The sequence below is a fragment of the Malus sylvestris genome, chromosome 8 (genome assembly GCF_916048215.2).
Source record: "Malus sylvestris chromosome 8, drMalSylv7.2, whole genome shotgun sequence".
Classification (NCBI taxonomy): Eukaryota; Viridiplantae; Streptophyta; class Magnoliopsida; order Rosales; family Rosaceae; genus Malus; species Malus sylvestris.
This window is the reverse complement of record NC_062267.1, coordinates 1,097,823-1,112,349: the sequence shown is the minus strand read 5'-3', so window position 1 is coordinate 1,112,349 and position 14,527 is coordinate 1,097,823. Positions and strand designations below refer to the sequence as shown.

Here is a 14,527-nt window from a genome sequence, read left to right as displayed (position 1 = left end):
ACCGATCGTAGAATCCGTAAAAAAAAAGCACATCCTAAGTAAGATTAGGAGTTTTTTTGAACCAACTATATGACTACTTAAAAAGGATATAAACGTGATTACATTATGAAAATATTAACCTTTCTGGACTTAATAATAGGCGGACCAGAAATCTTTATATATACTTCTGCAGTTAATTTTCAAACAGAATACTATATATATGTGTGTGTGTGTGTGTGGTGGTAGGAAAGATCTTGGAAGCTATACTTAATTTGAATATATAGGTTTCTCTCATGTAATTAAAGTATAGTTTAACAATATATAGATCTATCTATATATATATGGATTTTTTTTAAGAAGAGTACTATATTTCATTCATTGATAAAAGGGCATTACAAATATATATCATGAAGAACTCTGCCCCAAAAGGGTCCTTGCAAACTAGATTAAAAATATTACAATAAAACATCACTAATTACAAAACAATGAGTAGACTTCAAGCACTCATCCGAGCTCATCAGTAATCGCACGATTACTCAGATTAATAAAACTGCTGAACTTCGTATTACAAGGAAACCATAAATTGGGATGGGGTACGATGCCCATGGGTCAATCACATCACCTAATCACCGCCCCAATCCTAGAACACCAAATGAAGTAGATTCACCAAATAAAACAGCTCCGCCATTCACATATAGATCCAAAAGAGGTAGCACACTATAATGAAGCAATCAAATTAACAAGCTCTCCTACAAATAGAAATCAAACTGAAAATTATTAAATATGAATTAATATATTATAGAATTGAAAATTAATTAGTAACTAGCAAGGTGTATCATATTCTATCACCTTATTTAGATTGCAAGTTTAAGAATCTTCAAGAGAGAGCAACATTGCACGATGGACCATCTGGCCAGACTACTAATTATACCATTTATATTAATTTTAAATTTGATGATAATTAACAAATGGATATATCATAACAAGTAATTAAGTCACATCTCAAATACTCTTAGAATTTTCCAAGCATATATATTGCATGTCCTCGTGACTATAGACTACAAGCTAGTTGATGCATTGCTGATGTGTCCCATTACTAATCTCAGGTTAACAGTTCAACTATTGCCAAGTCGAAATAATTATTGATTTGTTTAAGAATAACCAGCATTATATATTAAAATAATGAGAAATTTTATTTAAACCCTTATAATTTCTTTCTACACTCAACTTACTCTCTACATTCATATTAATTTCAATTAAATTATCAATATCTTTTTAAACTCAAATGTCTACCTAAACTACCATCATGAACCCAATTCAATATATATATATAGGGTAAATTACATAAAACTACCTTAACTATTGAGTCATTAACAGTTTCATACCTCGTCTTTAAAAAGTTTCAATGTCATACCTCATCTATGAATTTTTTACAATTTCATACATTCTGTTAAATTTCTGTCAATCATTCCGTTAAATAATGATGTGGCATGAGACGGGACCCATCATCTATTATAAAATTAAAAATTATTAAAAAAATAATTAATTAAATATTAAAAAAATAAAATCTTTTTTTTTCTTCCCCCACCCCCATTATCCCATCCAAAACCTAGATCCCTTCCCCTTCCCATTCCCTGCAACCCCTGACCACTTCCGCACCCTTTCTTCCCCCATTATCCCACCCAAAACCCCATTATCCCACCCAAAACCCAGATCCCTTCCCCTTCCCATTCCCTGCAACCCCTGACCACTTCCGCACCCTTTCTTCCCCCATTATCCCACCCAAAACCCAGATCCCTTCCCCTTCCCTGCAACCCCATATCCCTTCCCTTCCCCCTCCTGCAACCCCCGACCCTTTCCCCACCCACGCCAACATCTCCCCCCCCAGACCTATCTCCTCTTTCTTTGCCTCCCACCCCTCTTCCCGACTCGTGCCTTTTTTGGTGATGGGCGTTCTGGGCATTTGGGTTTCGGTGGTTGAGGAAGAAATCATACTCCAATCTCTATGTTTCGGCCTTGGGCGGCTCCATCTTTGTATCGTTTTAGTCCGAATGTTTCGGGTCGAGATAGTGGGGCGATTTTTGGTGTTGGCGGGATTGCGATTTTTGGCGTTGGTCGAAGAACTTGGAATCCGGCGACGGCGGAGGGTAGAAATTTTTCCAGTTCCACATGGAGGAGGCCTGCGCCGGTGTTAGTGAGAGGCGGGGGTGGATGAGGAAGAGGGGATGTGGGGAAGGTTGGAGCTGTTGGTGTGGATGGGGAAGGGGTCGGGGGCTGCAGGGAAGGGGAAGGGATCTGGGTTTTGGGTCGGATAAGGGGGGCGGGGGAAGAAAGGGTGAGGGAAGGGGTGGGTCCCCATGCCAAAAAAAATAAATTTTGATTTGATTTTTTTTAATTTTTTAATACATTAATTATTTTTTAATTTATTAATATATAATGAGTTCCGTCCCATGCCACATCACTATTTAACGAAATAATTGACAAAAATTTAATGGAAGGTATGAAATTGTAAAATATTCGTAGATGAGGTATGTCATTGAAACTTTTTAAAGACGAGGTATGAAACTGTTAATGACCCAATAGTTGAAGTAGTTTTATGTAATTTACTCATATATTTATCTTTACACCCAGTTAGAAAATAAACCCAAAATTAGTTGGAGACAATTCTGTTTTTTAAACTATTTTCATATCTAATTCTTAAATGTACGAACCTACTACTCCAATATTTCTCATGAAGAAAGTGCCCATGTAGGATGGTGATCCTCTTCTCTCGCTAGAGTAAAAAATATAGTCACAATGATATACATTGTTCTCATTTGTATAGGATGGATGATAATCATTATCATCAATGTCCCAATCGTCTTCTGTTTTAGTGCCACGCAAAAACCATATTTGCTCAAGTATGATATCCATTGAGTTCATGTTCATCGATTTAAATTAATCTTGAATATATATCAAAGCAGAACTCAAGGACTTTATCAAAGCCGTATTTGCTGTATTTCAAATTGTTAGAAGTAAGAACAATTTTGTTAATTATCACTATGTTCCGGATCTAGACTTCACTTTTGGAGATGAATCCTTTCGAATTCGCATTGGTTGATGGATGACATTGCTGCTTTCAAGAACTTCAAAAAGTACATTTGTGACATCTCACATCGTCCAGGGGAGTGGATCCTCTAAGCCTTATATGTATATTCTCATCCCTACCTAGCACGAGGCATTTTGGGAGCTCACTGGCTTCGGATTCCATCGGAACTCTGAAGTTAAGCGAGTAGCGGGCGAGGTCAATCCCATGATGGGTGACCCACTAGGGAGTTCTCATGTGAGTTCCCAGAAACAAAACAATGAGGGCATGGTCGGGGCCCAAAGCGGACAATATCGTGCTACTGTGGTGGAGCGGGCCTATGATGTGGTGGACCCCGGGCCAGGATGTAACAATTTGGTATCAGAGCCAATCCCTGGTTGGATGTGTGCCGACGAGGACGTCGGGCCCCTAAGGGGGTGGATTGTGACATCCCACATCGCCCAAGGGAATGTATCATCTAAGCCTTATATGTATATTCCCATCCCTACCTAGCACAAGACATTTTAGGAGTTCACTGGCTTCGGGTTCCATCGGAACTCCGAAGTTAAACGAGTAGCGCGCGAGAGCAATCCCATGATGGGTGACCCACTGGGAAGTTCTCATGTGAGTTCCCAGAAACAAAAGCGTGAATGAGTGGTTAGGGCCCAAAGCGGACAATATCGTGCTACGATGGTGGAGCGGGCCCAGGATGTGGTGGACCCCGAACCGGGATGTGACAACATTTCTTCACTTCAGTTGTTTTTACCTTGTATGTTTTGTTATGTATATGCCAAGCTATTTACTAGTGTTTTAGCTTCATTATTTTTATGTTTCAGTTGGTGGTAGTATTGAATTCCCATTTCCTTTTGGAAGAGTTATGAGTCCTATACAGAAATTTATTCACGGGCTAACAAAGACCTTCTTTGCAAGCAATATACTTTTAAACTCTAAAAAAAAAAAAAATCAAACAAAATAACTTGCATAAATCGATTTATATCTTAGTTGAAGGATTCGGAACTTCAAAAATCATCATCCATTAGTCAAAATGAACATAGGATTAAAGATTGAGGGATGGTAGAGTTTGATTATTGAGTATGAGTTTATTGATAACTTTTAGTTTTATTATTAATTTCATCTTGTACTTAATGATAATTATGTAATAGGATAAAAATGACAATTAACATTTAAAATTTAAGTTGGGTGTAAAATAAGGTTATATAAGTTCAAATAAAATTTCCCTAAAATAATTCGACTTGCACTATTATTTTCAGTTGTAAACGAAGCTTAAGCCAAAGAAACTAATTAATTAGAAACAATTAGTCAAGGACGAGTACGTACGTGCCTATCTCATCATCCCAATTAGCTGGAATGAAGCTGTTAGAAAATACAAATTTATATCAATTAATTATGATAATTAACTTAGTTATATCCAAATCATTATATTAATACCTAATAACTGGGGAAGTCATCACCAGATATCGACTAAGATTTCTTTCTTATAAAATTGTTGAAACTAAAGGGGTTGGAACTTCTCTTCTTATTCCAGCCCTTTCTTAATAATTTTTTTTTGTTGGTCACAACTCCAGTTCTTTCTTATTCGAAAATATAGAATCTAAGGGCTAATTTTTTTTTTCCTTTTATTATCTTTTTCAAAATCCTGATCGAGTAATACTTTCAGATTTTTATTAACTTTTATAAATTCTTTCAAATCTTCATAGAATTGAATGCCCCTAGATTTTATATATGAATTCTTATTAACTTTTATAAACCTTTTTGAATTTTTATTAACTTTTATAAACCTTTTTGATCTTTTAAATGAGTATCTCTAGATTTTTTTATAGTGTCATTTAAAATCCTAGATTTTCAAAATGCTTTTAATTTTTTTATAAATTCATTCGATCCGGTATTAAAAGTGTGCGAACAATAAAAGAAAATGAGATGTGTGTAGATAACACATTTTTAATTTTGAATATTTTGCCAGTATAAATAATGAACCAATACCACCAATTTCATTCCCTCAACTCTTGTCATTGGCATTCATAGCGATTGCTTGACTGTTGAACACAACAAACACCTTCACGTTAATCCCCTCTCTCTCTCTCTCTCTCTCTCTCTCTCTCTCTCTCTCTCTCTCTACATTTCTCGATTGAAGAAACCCAATTGGATTCAGGCGTTTAATTTCCTGTGATGGAAAATCAGCAGCAGATTGCAAAGGAATCGAGATTCAGGCGTATCTGCGTTTTCTGTGGCAGCAGTGCTGGCAAGAACCCGAGCTACCAGCTTGCTGCCGTTCAACTCGGCAAAGAATTGGTAACTCTTATTTCTCACTGCTCTCTTCACTCCTTCTAAAGTTCATAGTTTTTTTATTTTTATTTTTACCCTTTAAATGTTTGAAGAATCGAAACTCTTGTGTCATTCTACAAAATTAATCCAAGTTTGAGGCACCAATTTCTTGGTACTTAGAGAACTGAAGTCTTTAGTGAATTCATTTGGATTAGAGGTATTTGGGATTCGGAGCCATTTCTTAGAACGATATGTCACTACAATGGTATTCGATGTTAATCATTTATTACTATTCATTTTTGTTATATAACAATATATAATTGATTTAAAACATCGTTACGAATATGGCATAAATGATGAGTGTTTGAACTTTACATACTTATATAATCAGATGAGATGTTTGAAGGAGGCACGTCAGTTGGTAATATAAAAAGAGAATACCTTTATGCAGGTTGAAAAACACATTGACTTGGTTTATGGAGGAGGAAGCATTGGGTTGATGGGTCAGATCTCTCAAGTTGTCTATGATGGTGGCCGCCACGTGTTGGGGTAAAACCATTTTATCTCTAATTTTACAGTTAATTGTAAATTAAAAAAATAAAAAATAATCAACAATACACTTGTATTGTCTTTTTCTAAATTTTTTTATTCCTCTGATCTTAATTTGTATTCTGCTTTTATTAATTTGCAGAGTAATTCCCACAACCCTCATGCCAAGAGAGGTATTTAATTTCTTAATTATGTATTTATTTTAAATCCTTTAATTACTGTTAAGTGAAGGTATTAAAATAAATAATTATTTTATAATCTTAGATCACAGGAGAGTCAGTGGGAGAAATAAGAGCTGTATCAAGCATGCACCAACGCAAAGCAGAAATGGCTCGCCAAGCTGATGCATTCATTGCCTTGCCAGGTACCAAATTCTGCATCGTGACAATGTCTCAAATTAATCACACTTTCATTAATTTCTTAAATCAATTACGCACTTTGTTTACTTATTTCACGTGATAGTGTCACAGTGCATTCGATCAAGCACTTCCGAAATAAACCATCCATATGTTAATGTTGATTACAGGTGGCTATGGGACCTTGGAAGAACTGTTGGAAATGATCACTTGGGCACAGTTGGGAATCCATGATAAGCCGGTAATTAATAATTCAGCTTTGGTCCCTGTAAATTAAATAGGACTAATTAAAATTAGAGGTTGATTAGTTAACAAAGTTAATTATTTTGGATGATGCAGGTGGGGTTGTTAAATGTGGATGGATACTACAACTCACTGCTATCGTTCATAGACAAGGCTGTGGACGAAGGTTTCATTGACCTTGCAGCTCGTCATATTATTGTCTCTGCCGAAACTCCCTGCGAACTCATGTGCAAACTAGAGGTACATTTTTGTAATTGTCAAGACTAAAAGATTCCTTCGTCTTTTAACATTTACGAACATTCAGAGTTGACACATATTTGACTGTTAAATTTGATTCAACGGCTTAAACTAAATGCCCGAAAGACGGTTTGGTTTTGGTTTTGATGTAACAGTCAAGTATGTTGCCAACTTGCCATTGAGTACGTGTAGGTACAGGTACCTGAGAAAAAAGTGCTAAATGATGAGGACTCATGAGATCTGAGCCGTCCATTTTGATGACATGATGCTGATAGGGGTTTTGATGTTGATTGACCTGCAGGAATATGCTCCAGAGCATTCCGGGCTGAGTTGGGAGATGGAGCAACAACTGGAATACAAGGCAAAGTCAGACATTGCTCGTTGACCAGAACAGGATCTATCATATCGTCGTGGAGGATTAATGACCGTTAGATTAATTCACCGATTTATTTTCTGAAAAATACACAGAATTATGTAAAAGCTGTCAACCATTGGTAGATGTGAGCTCCAATAGAAAAGTGCCAACAACACAGTTGTTTTACATACCTGTGGATCATGCTTTTGGATTTCATTTTTTCTTCTTTTTTTTTTTAATAATTTTTTTGAGAATTATTTATTATTTATGCTAATTAGAGTCTGACCTGGGTCACAATACCTGCGATTTGATCACTAGTTCTTCATGTCAGCGATTCATGATGTTTGTATATTCTATCGATTCAGTTCGTATATAGTTTCAAAAAATTGATTGGCTGTTGCAAGTTGTTTTTATGAAAGAAAGGACTGAGTGGTGTGAGGAGGAACATTATGCAAAGATTACCAAGAAAAAGGTGACATAAAGTACGGGTTTTGTGTTACTTATTCATTTGTTGTAATATTACGTGAATACGATATAATTGAAATGTAACAAATTTGATGTTTAGTTGTAGTAAATGGAAGAAAGGAGGTTAGAACCAGATTCAAAACACGAGTGAACTAGGAACACCTCAAGGTTCAAGACGAAAATCAATTTTTGTGTTGCAATGGAAGTAGATTAGTAATACCATGAAGTGATATTTCTCAAACCAAATGAGAGGAAAGATATTTTTTATCATCAATTCAGCACGTAATTATGCTCTTATTAGAGGAGTGGTTCACTTTTTAAATGCATGACAAACATTAATTGGCCAAACAACAGTATTACAACTATGACTTGATTGTAAGAGAGAATCGGACGTGAACTTAGAATTCTTTTAGCATTGGATTGAATGTTTATCTAAATTCACTATTTGTTCCTCATTACATTGAATCGAACCAATGCTATTTATATTTTCTTACTTTTTATTTAGAGTATTGCTATTTACACATTTCTTTTTATCTTTTAAATATCAATCAAATGAACAAAAAAAAAAATCAAATAACAAAAATTAATAAAAGTAAAAATGGATGTAAATAACACCGCATTTATCTTATTATCTGAGCGAGTGGTTCGAAGAGTCTTTGGACTAGGACTGGAGATTATTTTTGGGTGGTGGTTTGGTTGGTGACAAGGCTAGGTTGTTCATCACGCAAAGTAGTGGACATGACACCTGTCATTGACTGTACCAATTACAAACTGTCTAGAGTGCGAAAGCTATGGTGGAAAATTAAGTGGCCCTCTCTTTCCTTGGTGCTATGTTGTTGTCGATGAGATCAGAGAGTAGGGACTATGTACTTGTGATAATACATGTCGGTATGGCATCTTCACAAACGAGAACAACTTTCATGCAACGACGATCCCGTTACTTTGTAAGAGCTTATGTGGGTATTGCATCTTATTCGACTTGGCAAGAAAGAATAGCCTATCAGCAAGGATCTCATCACTTACGAGATAAAATATGTGGGTGTTGCATCTTGTTAAACTTAAAAAGCGAGAATTTTCATTCAACGAGAATTTTGTTACGTGTGAGATAAAAAAAACATTACATTATTTAACAATGCGTAAGTGACGTGAGATACCGTCACAATAACTTGCGAGCAAAGTAAAAAAGCAGTTGATTGAGACCCAAAAGAGAGAAGTAGGAGTACGGAACTCCTTTGAGTTTTGATGGTTGTCGAAGCTGCATGACCACTTTGTGTGGTTGATTTCCATATATGGATAGACATCAAATGGTGGTGTCATGCGAGTCTACAAATCCTGTAGAACAACGCAATTCCGTTCTGTTGTGGATAATGCACGACCGCATCAGTCAGTAGTTGTCGCTCTCAACTTTAACCTTTTTCTTGGAGCGAGAAAACTAGGAAATCCAAATCATGTCTCACTTCCCATCCGAAACATGAACAATTACATGCACTAATATTGAACGACAACAACGTCATTTTAACCCAAAACTTTATGGAATCCACATAATATAAGTGATGTATTAGTCTCCTATTCAAGATGATCGTTTTGACCTTTTCGAGTAGTAATTTTTTACATTCTCGTTCTCTTCTTTATACTATTATGTTTTTCATTTATTTATTTATGTATTTATTCAATTTAAGAGTAGAAAACGAGATTCTTAAAAATAAATTAAAAAATGCTAGAAAACGAGTGTAGAGGAGAAAACTTGAATTTTCAAGGCATTCCACAAAGTTGAACCACAAAAGCTCTAAACTTTACGCAACAATAGGCCAATTGACTAAAACAGTGTACCACACAAATTCAAATCTTCTCCCTCCTAAATTAGGGTAGATATTAGTCCTCTCTGGATCTGCGTCTGGAGGTGACAGACCAGAGAATTCGAACAGTTCAAGAGAGTGAGAAAAAGATCAAGATCGTTCAAGGGCTTGGTTTTGTATGAAGGTGGGCCAGTGAGATGGGCTGATGATAGCCGCAAGATTTAAATTGAGTAATCCAAATTCTCTGGTCCATTGGCTCCGAACACAAGATCTGGTGAGGATCTGAAATGGAAACCAAATACGTACTACCGCATTACATCACTAAATTGTGTATAGAAACAGTCCCCAGGGCATGCATACAAACAGGTACAGAGCAATATATATAATACAAACAAATGTAATCAGTTATCTAGGACTCTCTAGGTGAAGGATTTAACTGCTGAAGAGGTTGTCACCAAACTTGACAGAAGGCCAACAATGACGGCACTGTTGTATGTGCTCGGCTCCCCTTGCTTCGAGTTGTTCCGGTCATCAATGTATGTTTCGTTTAGGAATGGCCCGCCGACAAGTGCTCCAACGGCTATATTAGGGTTGGGTTCAGTTGAGTTAAGGTACTTGAATCCATCTTTGCAGCCAGTCTTCTGATTAGCCGGGATAGAAGCTCCTCTGTGGTGTACGTATTCGGGATATTTATCCCCGTACCCGACAAGAAAGCTCATTTTCATAGGATTGTCGCCCAAGACATAATCCGCCTATAAAATTCGAAACACATTAGGAAGGAATACACGTTTATGACGAGTTACGGCTGTTTGTTGCTAACACCTGTGCATATATGCAGAATGTACTTGAGACACATCAGAAAGCATACCTGAGATCTAACAAATTTCCGAATATCCGATGGCTTATAGGTATCTCCATCGCACTCTAGTTTTGTGGAGCGAGATGTAAGCATGTAGTCACTGTAAAGAGCAGCTAGGAAAGCAGCAGCAACCGGATGCTGCAGAGCATTCCATTCACTGACCCAGATCAGACCATCTGCAATGTGGACACCATGATAGTAAGAGAAGGAGAATGAGAGATATGGAAAAAAGAACTGATAAATCAACTCAAATTGGACTACGAGCATATGCAAACCAGCCTAGGAGATATGAGTGTGGTGCATAAAGCTAAAAGGATACAAAAGAAAATAACATTTCCAACTGTGGACACATGATAGCTTGAAAATATCTGAAACCGTATGCATTTTGGTGTTTAAAGCTTCACGTTTGCCTAGTATAAATACACTATCTTCTACCTAATAGGAAGCAATTGTGTTGGTCCTCCCTAGTTGTTTTGAAGTGCAAATCAGTTATTATGAATGGTGGAGGAGTTAGTCTACAACGGAGGCTGTTAGATTGGTGAGTGTTTATAATATTATCAGTAACATCTAGATTAATTGCTGCATTAGAATGTAGAAGAAGCGTTGATATAGTTTTGGAGAACTAATCTCGATGCAGGGTAGCAGGAGCAAGGATTTTGATTTAACTTGAAGAAGAAAAGATATGCATGATAATCCATGTAATATGACAATAGTGAAGAAGATTACTGTCTGTTCTGCTCTTCGTGGCTGTTGGCGAGCTTGGCAGGAGGCCACATATAACAGCCTCAGCTGTTTTCCTGTACTTTTGAAGGCCGGAATTGTCTGAGGTGTCCTTCCCATCAAAGAAGGTCAACCTTGAAAGCAAAACCTGCATGAAAATTGCCGAGTTATTGAAAATACTGAAAGACGAAGTTTAATCAAGTATAATGGTAACTTATCTTGCAAATGGAAGTCCTACAAATATAGCTATAATAATCCAGGAAGAGTAACACATTATACGTTTCTCGGGTGAGTTGCATTTTACTGTGGCATTTGACAGATTAAAACAAAGAAAGGATTGTTCTCAACATACCTGGGTTCCTGCAAGCTTGTTATCCCAACTGAACCATGTCGGTTTACCAAATTGAGCAAACTCATCTCCATTCTCCCCTGTGACGTAATCAAGGTATTCCTTATCCCCAGTTGCATGGTAAAGCCAGGCTGCTGCCCACAAAAGCTCGTCTCCATATCCCGTTGAATTGTAAAATTGCTGGACCTCAGGGATGCTTTCACTGTAAGAACCTCTGTTTTTGTCAGCAAAAGTAAATAACTGTTTGGCGTGCGTGAGAAGCGTATCTGAATATTTGGCATCACTTTTCTTGAAGACCAGAGACGCTGAAGCCATAGCTGCTGCAGTTTCAGCTGCAACCTCCGTTCCTGGAGAGGATGTGTTAACCTGTGTGACTGGCCTACTCTCGGTCATGTCTTCCGGCCTATACCAACATGCATGGTCCTTTTTAGGGTCACCTACCTGCCCCAGAATATGAATTGACAAGTAAGTAACACTTCATAAGCATTGCAATTTGCATGTAATGAAAATGGTTCATCATTACACCACCTATCATCCCACACAGTGCTCTATAAAAGTTTAGAGCATATTCAAACCAATTACCCTTCCGAAAATCAACTGTTAGCCTAGAAATCAGTATCACAATACAATGCTGATTTATACAAACCTGAACGTAGAGCACATTGTCCTTGGGATGAGCATTGACAAGGAAGTCAGTGATCCACTTGAGAGAGGCTTGAGCAGTATGTAACTGATTCACCGCATCCATCTGATCACCATACTCAAGAATCGCCCACGACAACACTGTGGCGGTATACGCCATTGGAAAACCAAACTTCATGTGATCCCCAGCATCATACATTCCCTTGGACAAATCCAACTTTGCATCACTTCCATCTTTCAGACCCGAATCCCCTCTCCACGATATCTTGTTATCGACCAACTGACCAGCTACACATGACAACCACCCACAAAATAAAAAACAAAACACAGATCAAGCACTTCACAACACTTAGCAAACTGGGTTTTGGGTAATACGAATCATGCGAATCACCTGAATAGTTACTAAGTAAATTAATACATCGAGAACTCGCAAATTCGCAATGGAAAAGATGAAAAACAAAGATCGAACCTTTATATCAATTTTGGAAAGATCAAACATTTATACCAATTTAGCAAAAGATCAAAGATCTATACCAATTTAGCATCTGGGTTTTAGGTAAACTACTAATGTGAATCCACTGAGCAATTTACTAAGGAAATTAATGCATCAAAACTTCGCAACAAAGACGAAGAAGAACAAAAGAAAGATCAAACATTTATACCAATTGAGCAACTGGATAGTTACCTGGGAAATTATACATTTAAAATCCGCAATGTAAAGCAAGAAAAACAGCAAAACAAAGATCAAACACTTGCAATTTTAGTAATTGGGGCATTGGGAAATGCTAACAAAGTTAATCAATTGAGCATTTAGCAAAGAACTTGAACACATTGCAAATGTAGAGAGAGAGAGAGAGGGTACATTTCTGGACGTCGAAGAATTGGACGGCGAGTTTGAGAGCGTCGGAGTATTTCTGGGTAATGGCGCCGGGAGGCCCGGGAACCGCACTGTCGTCGCCGCCGGAGTTTTTCTTTACTTTCTTGACGACGGCGAGAACGACGGCGCCGACAACGAGGCCGAGGATCGCGAGCACCAGCAGCCACGCCCACCAACCCTTGCACCTCGATTTAGCTCCCATTTTTCAGGACCAACCAAAACCACAAGAGGCAGGCAAAAAGTAGTCCAAGTAGAGATCTGTCTTAGCACATTGTGACAAGACAAACAAACATTAATCGAGGTTTTGGAGGAGATTAAGTGACGATTGGTGCTCCCTCTCGGATCCGAACTCAGATGTTTGTTTTTTTTATGTTCGTCGTTGGACACGGTCTACTGCACCGACAACCGTGACGAGGTTGATTTGCGGCCTTATGCTTTTATTTTGTCTTTTTATATTAGCGCAACATAAAATGTTGAAAGGATCTCATATTAAAATTTAATTTTAAATAATTTATTTATCAAAATTCTAGTTGTTATTTTTTTGTCTAAATGAAAAGCTTTATAAGATTTGAGAAATGTAGGGTGTATAGAAAATATGAAATGCATGTAAAAAATGTAAGGTGTATATTAAGAATGTGGGGTGCGAGGATATTATGAGGAAGTATGTGGGGTTGAAAAAACAAATGTAAAGAGTATTAAATACGTGAGATTTATCCAATAATTTGTAGGATATTAATATAATAAGCTTTTATTTTTTATTTTTTATTTTCGTTTATTGGAGTTTGGTACTTTGGTTTGCTGTTTGGGCTAAATATTGTCAAATGACGGAACTAGCCCTCGTGCGGGCTGGCAAAACGAACGGGCAGATCTGCAGTAGGACGATGTCAGAGATGCGAAGAGTTCGTTTTGGCCGTTGGATATTTGGGAGGGAAAGATGATATTAACCGTTCAACTGACCACCGACAGGAAGGTAAAAGAAATTGACCGTGGATCTTAAAACCCTGGTCGTTGGCCCTGGCTTCTCTGCCATTCCACTTTCAATACACTTTAATTCTTTTTTATTTGTACGGTTACAATTAAGTTACGTTAATATTTTATATTATTATTACTTTTCATCTTATTATTTTTATAAAAAAATTAATATAAAATGTTAACGTAACTTAACTGTGATCGTACAAAATAAAATGGAATGATAATGTATGGCATGGGAGGGCAGAGAAGCCGGTCCCTGGTTGTTACTTGTAGATGTGGTAAAACGAATTGAAAGTGGACCAATTTCTGGTGCGGAATGTGCGGCTGACGATCCTGCTTCGGTTAGAGCGTTGTGTCTGATTAAAAATTTGACATCTGTATTTCCATAAAGGGATGCGCTAGCGACCAAAAGATAGATCCCGCCGAGAGTTCGCGTATTTTAGATGCAGAAGATTTGATCTTTTAATCACGTAACTTTTCAACTCCGTGTTAAATTTTAGCTGGATCCCACATCTAAAACAAAACAAAAAAATACTAATGTTCAGTAATCATGTTTTGAAATGTAAGACCATCTCCAAAGAAAATATCAAATTATAACGGTCAAATTGTAATTAATTAGCTGATGTGGGAATATGAAGTTTTATGTCAAATTTTGTATTTTTCCAACCGAATTGTCAAATGTTATTTTTCTTATTAAAATAGAGCTTTAAATGGTTACAATTATTTTAAAAAAAATGTTGAAACAAAATTTTTATTGATTGAAATGTTAGTGGAATAAGAA

At 36.9% G+C, this 14,527-nt stretch overlaps 2 protein-coding genes across 2 annotated transcripts; one reads left to right on the top strand and one right to left on the bottom strand.

The window, feature by feature from the left end:
* Nucleotides 1-4,530: 4,530 nt before the first annotated feature.
* Nucleotides 4,531-7,254, top strand: LOC126631194 (cytokinin riboside 5'-monophosphate phosphoribohydrolase LOG1-like). The gene is made up of 7 exons (XM_050301366.1): nucleotides 4,531-5,353; nucleotides 5,778-5,875; nucleotides 6,018-6,048; nucleotides 6,140-6,239; nucleotides 6,402-6,472; nucleotides 6,571-6,714; nucleotides 7,013-7,254. The coding sequence occupies exons 1-7, from the start codon at nucleotides 5,231-5,233 to the stop codon at nucleotides 7,094-7,096; spliced, it is 651 nt and encodes a 216-aa protein (XP_050157323.1). The 5' UTR covers nucleotides 4,531-5,230; the 3' UTR covers nucleotides 7,097-7,254.
* Nucleotides 7,255-9,520: 2,266 nt separating this feature from the next.
* Nucleotides 9,521-13,199, bottom strand: LOC126631188 (endoglucanase 10-like). Its single transcript, XM_050301358.1, has 6 exons — nucleotides 12,760-13,199; nucleotides 11,902-12,185; nucleotides 11,259-11,696; nucleotides 10,913-11,054; nucleotides 10,196-10,362; nucleotides 9,521-10,079 (listed from the first exon to the last, which is right to left on the bottom strand). The coding sequence occupies exons 1-6, from the start codon at nucleotides 12,974-12,976 to the stop codon at nucleotides 9,747-9,749; spliced, it is 1,581 nt and encodes a 526-aa protein (XP_050157315.1). The 5' UTR covers nucleotides 12,977-13,199; the 3' UTR covers nucleotides 9,521-9,746.
* Nucleotides 13,200-14,527: the final 1,328 nt, after the last annotated feature.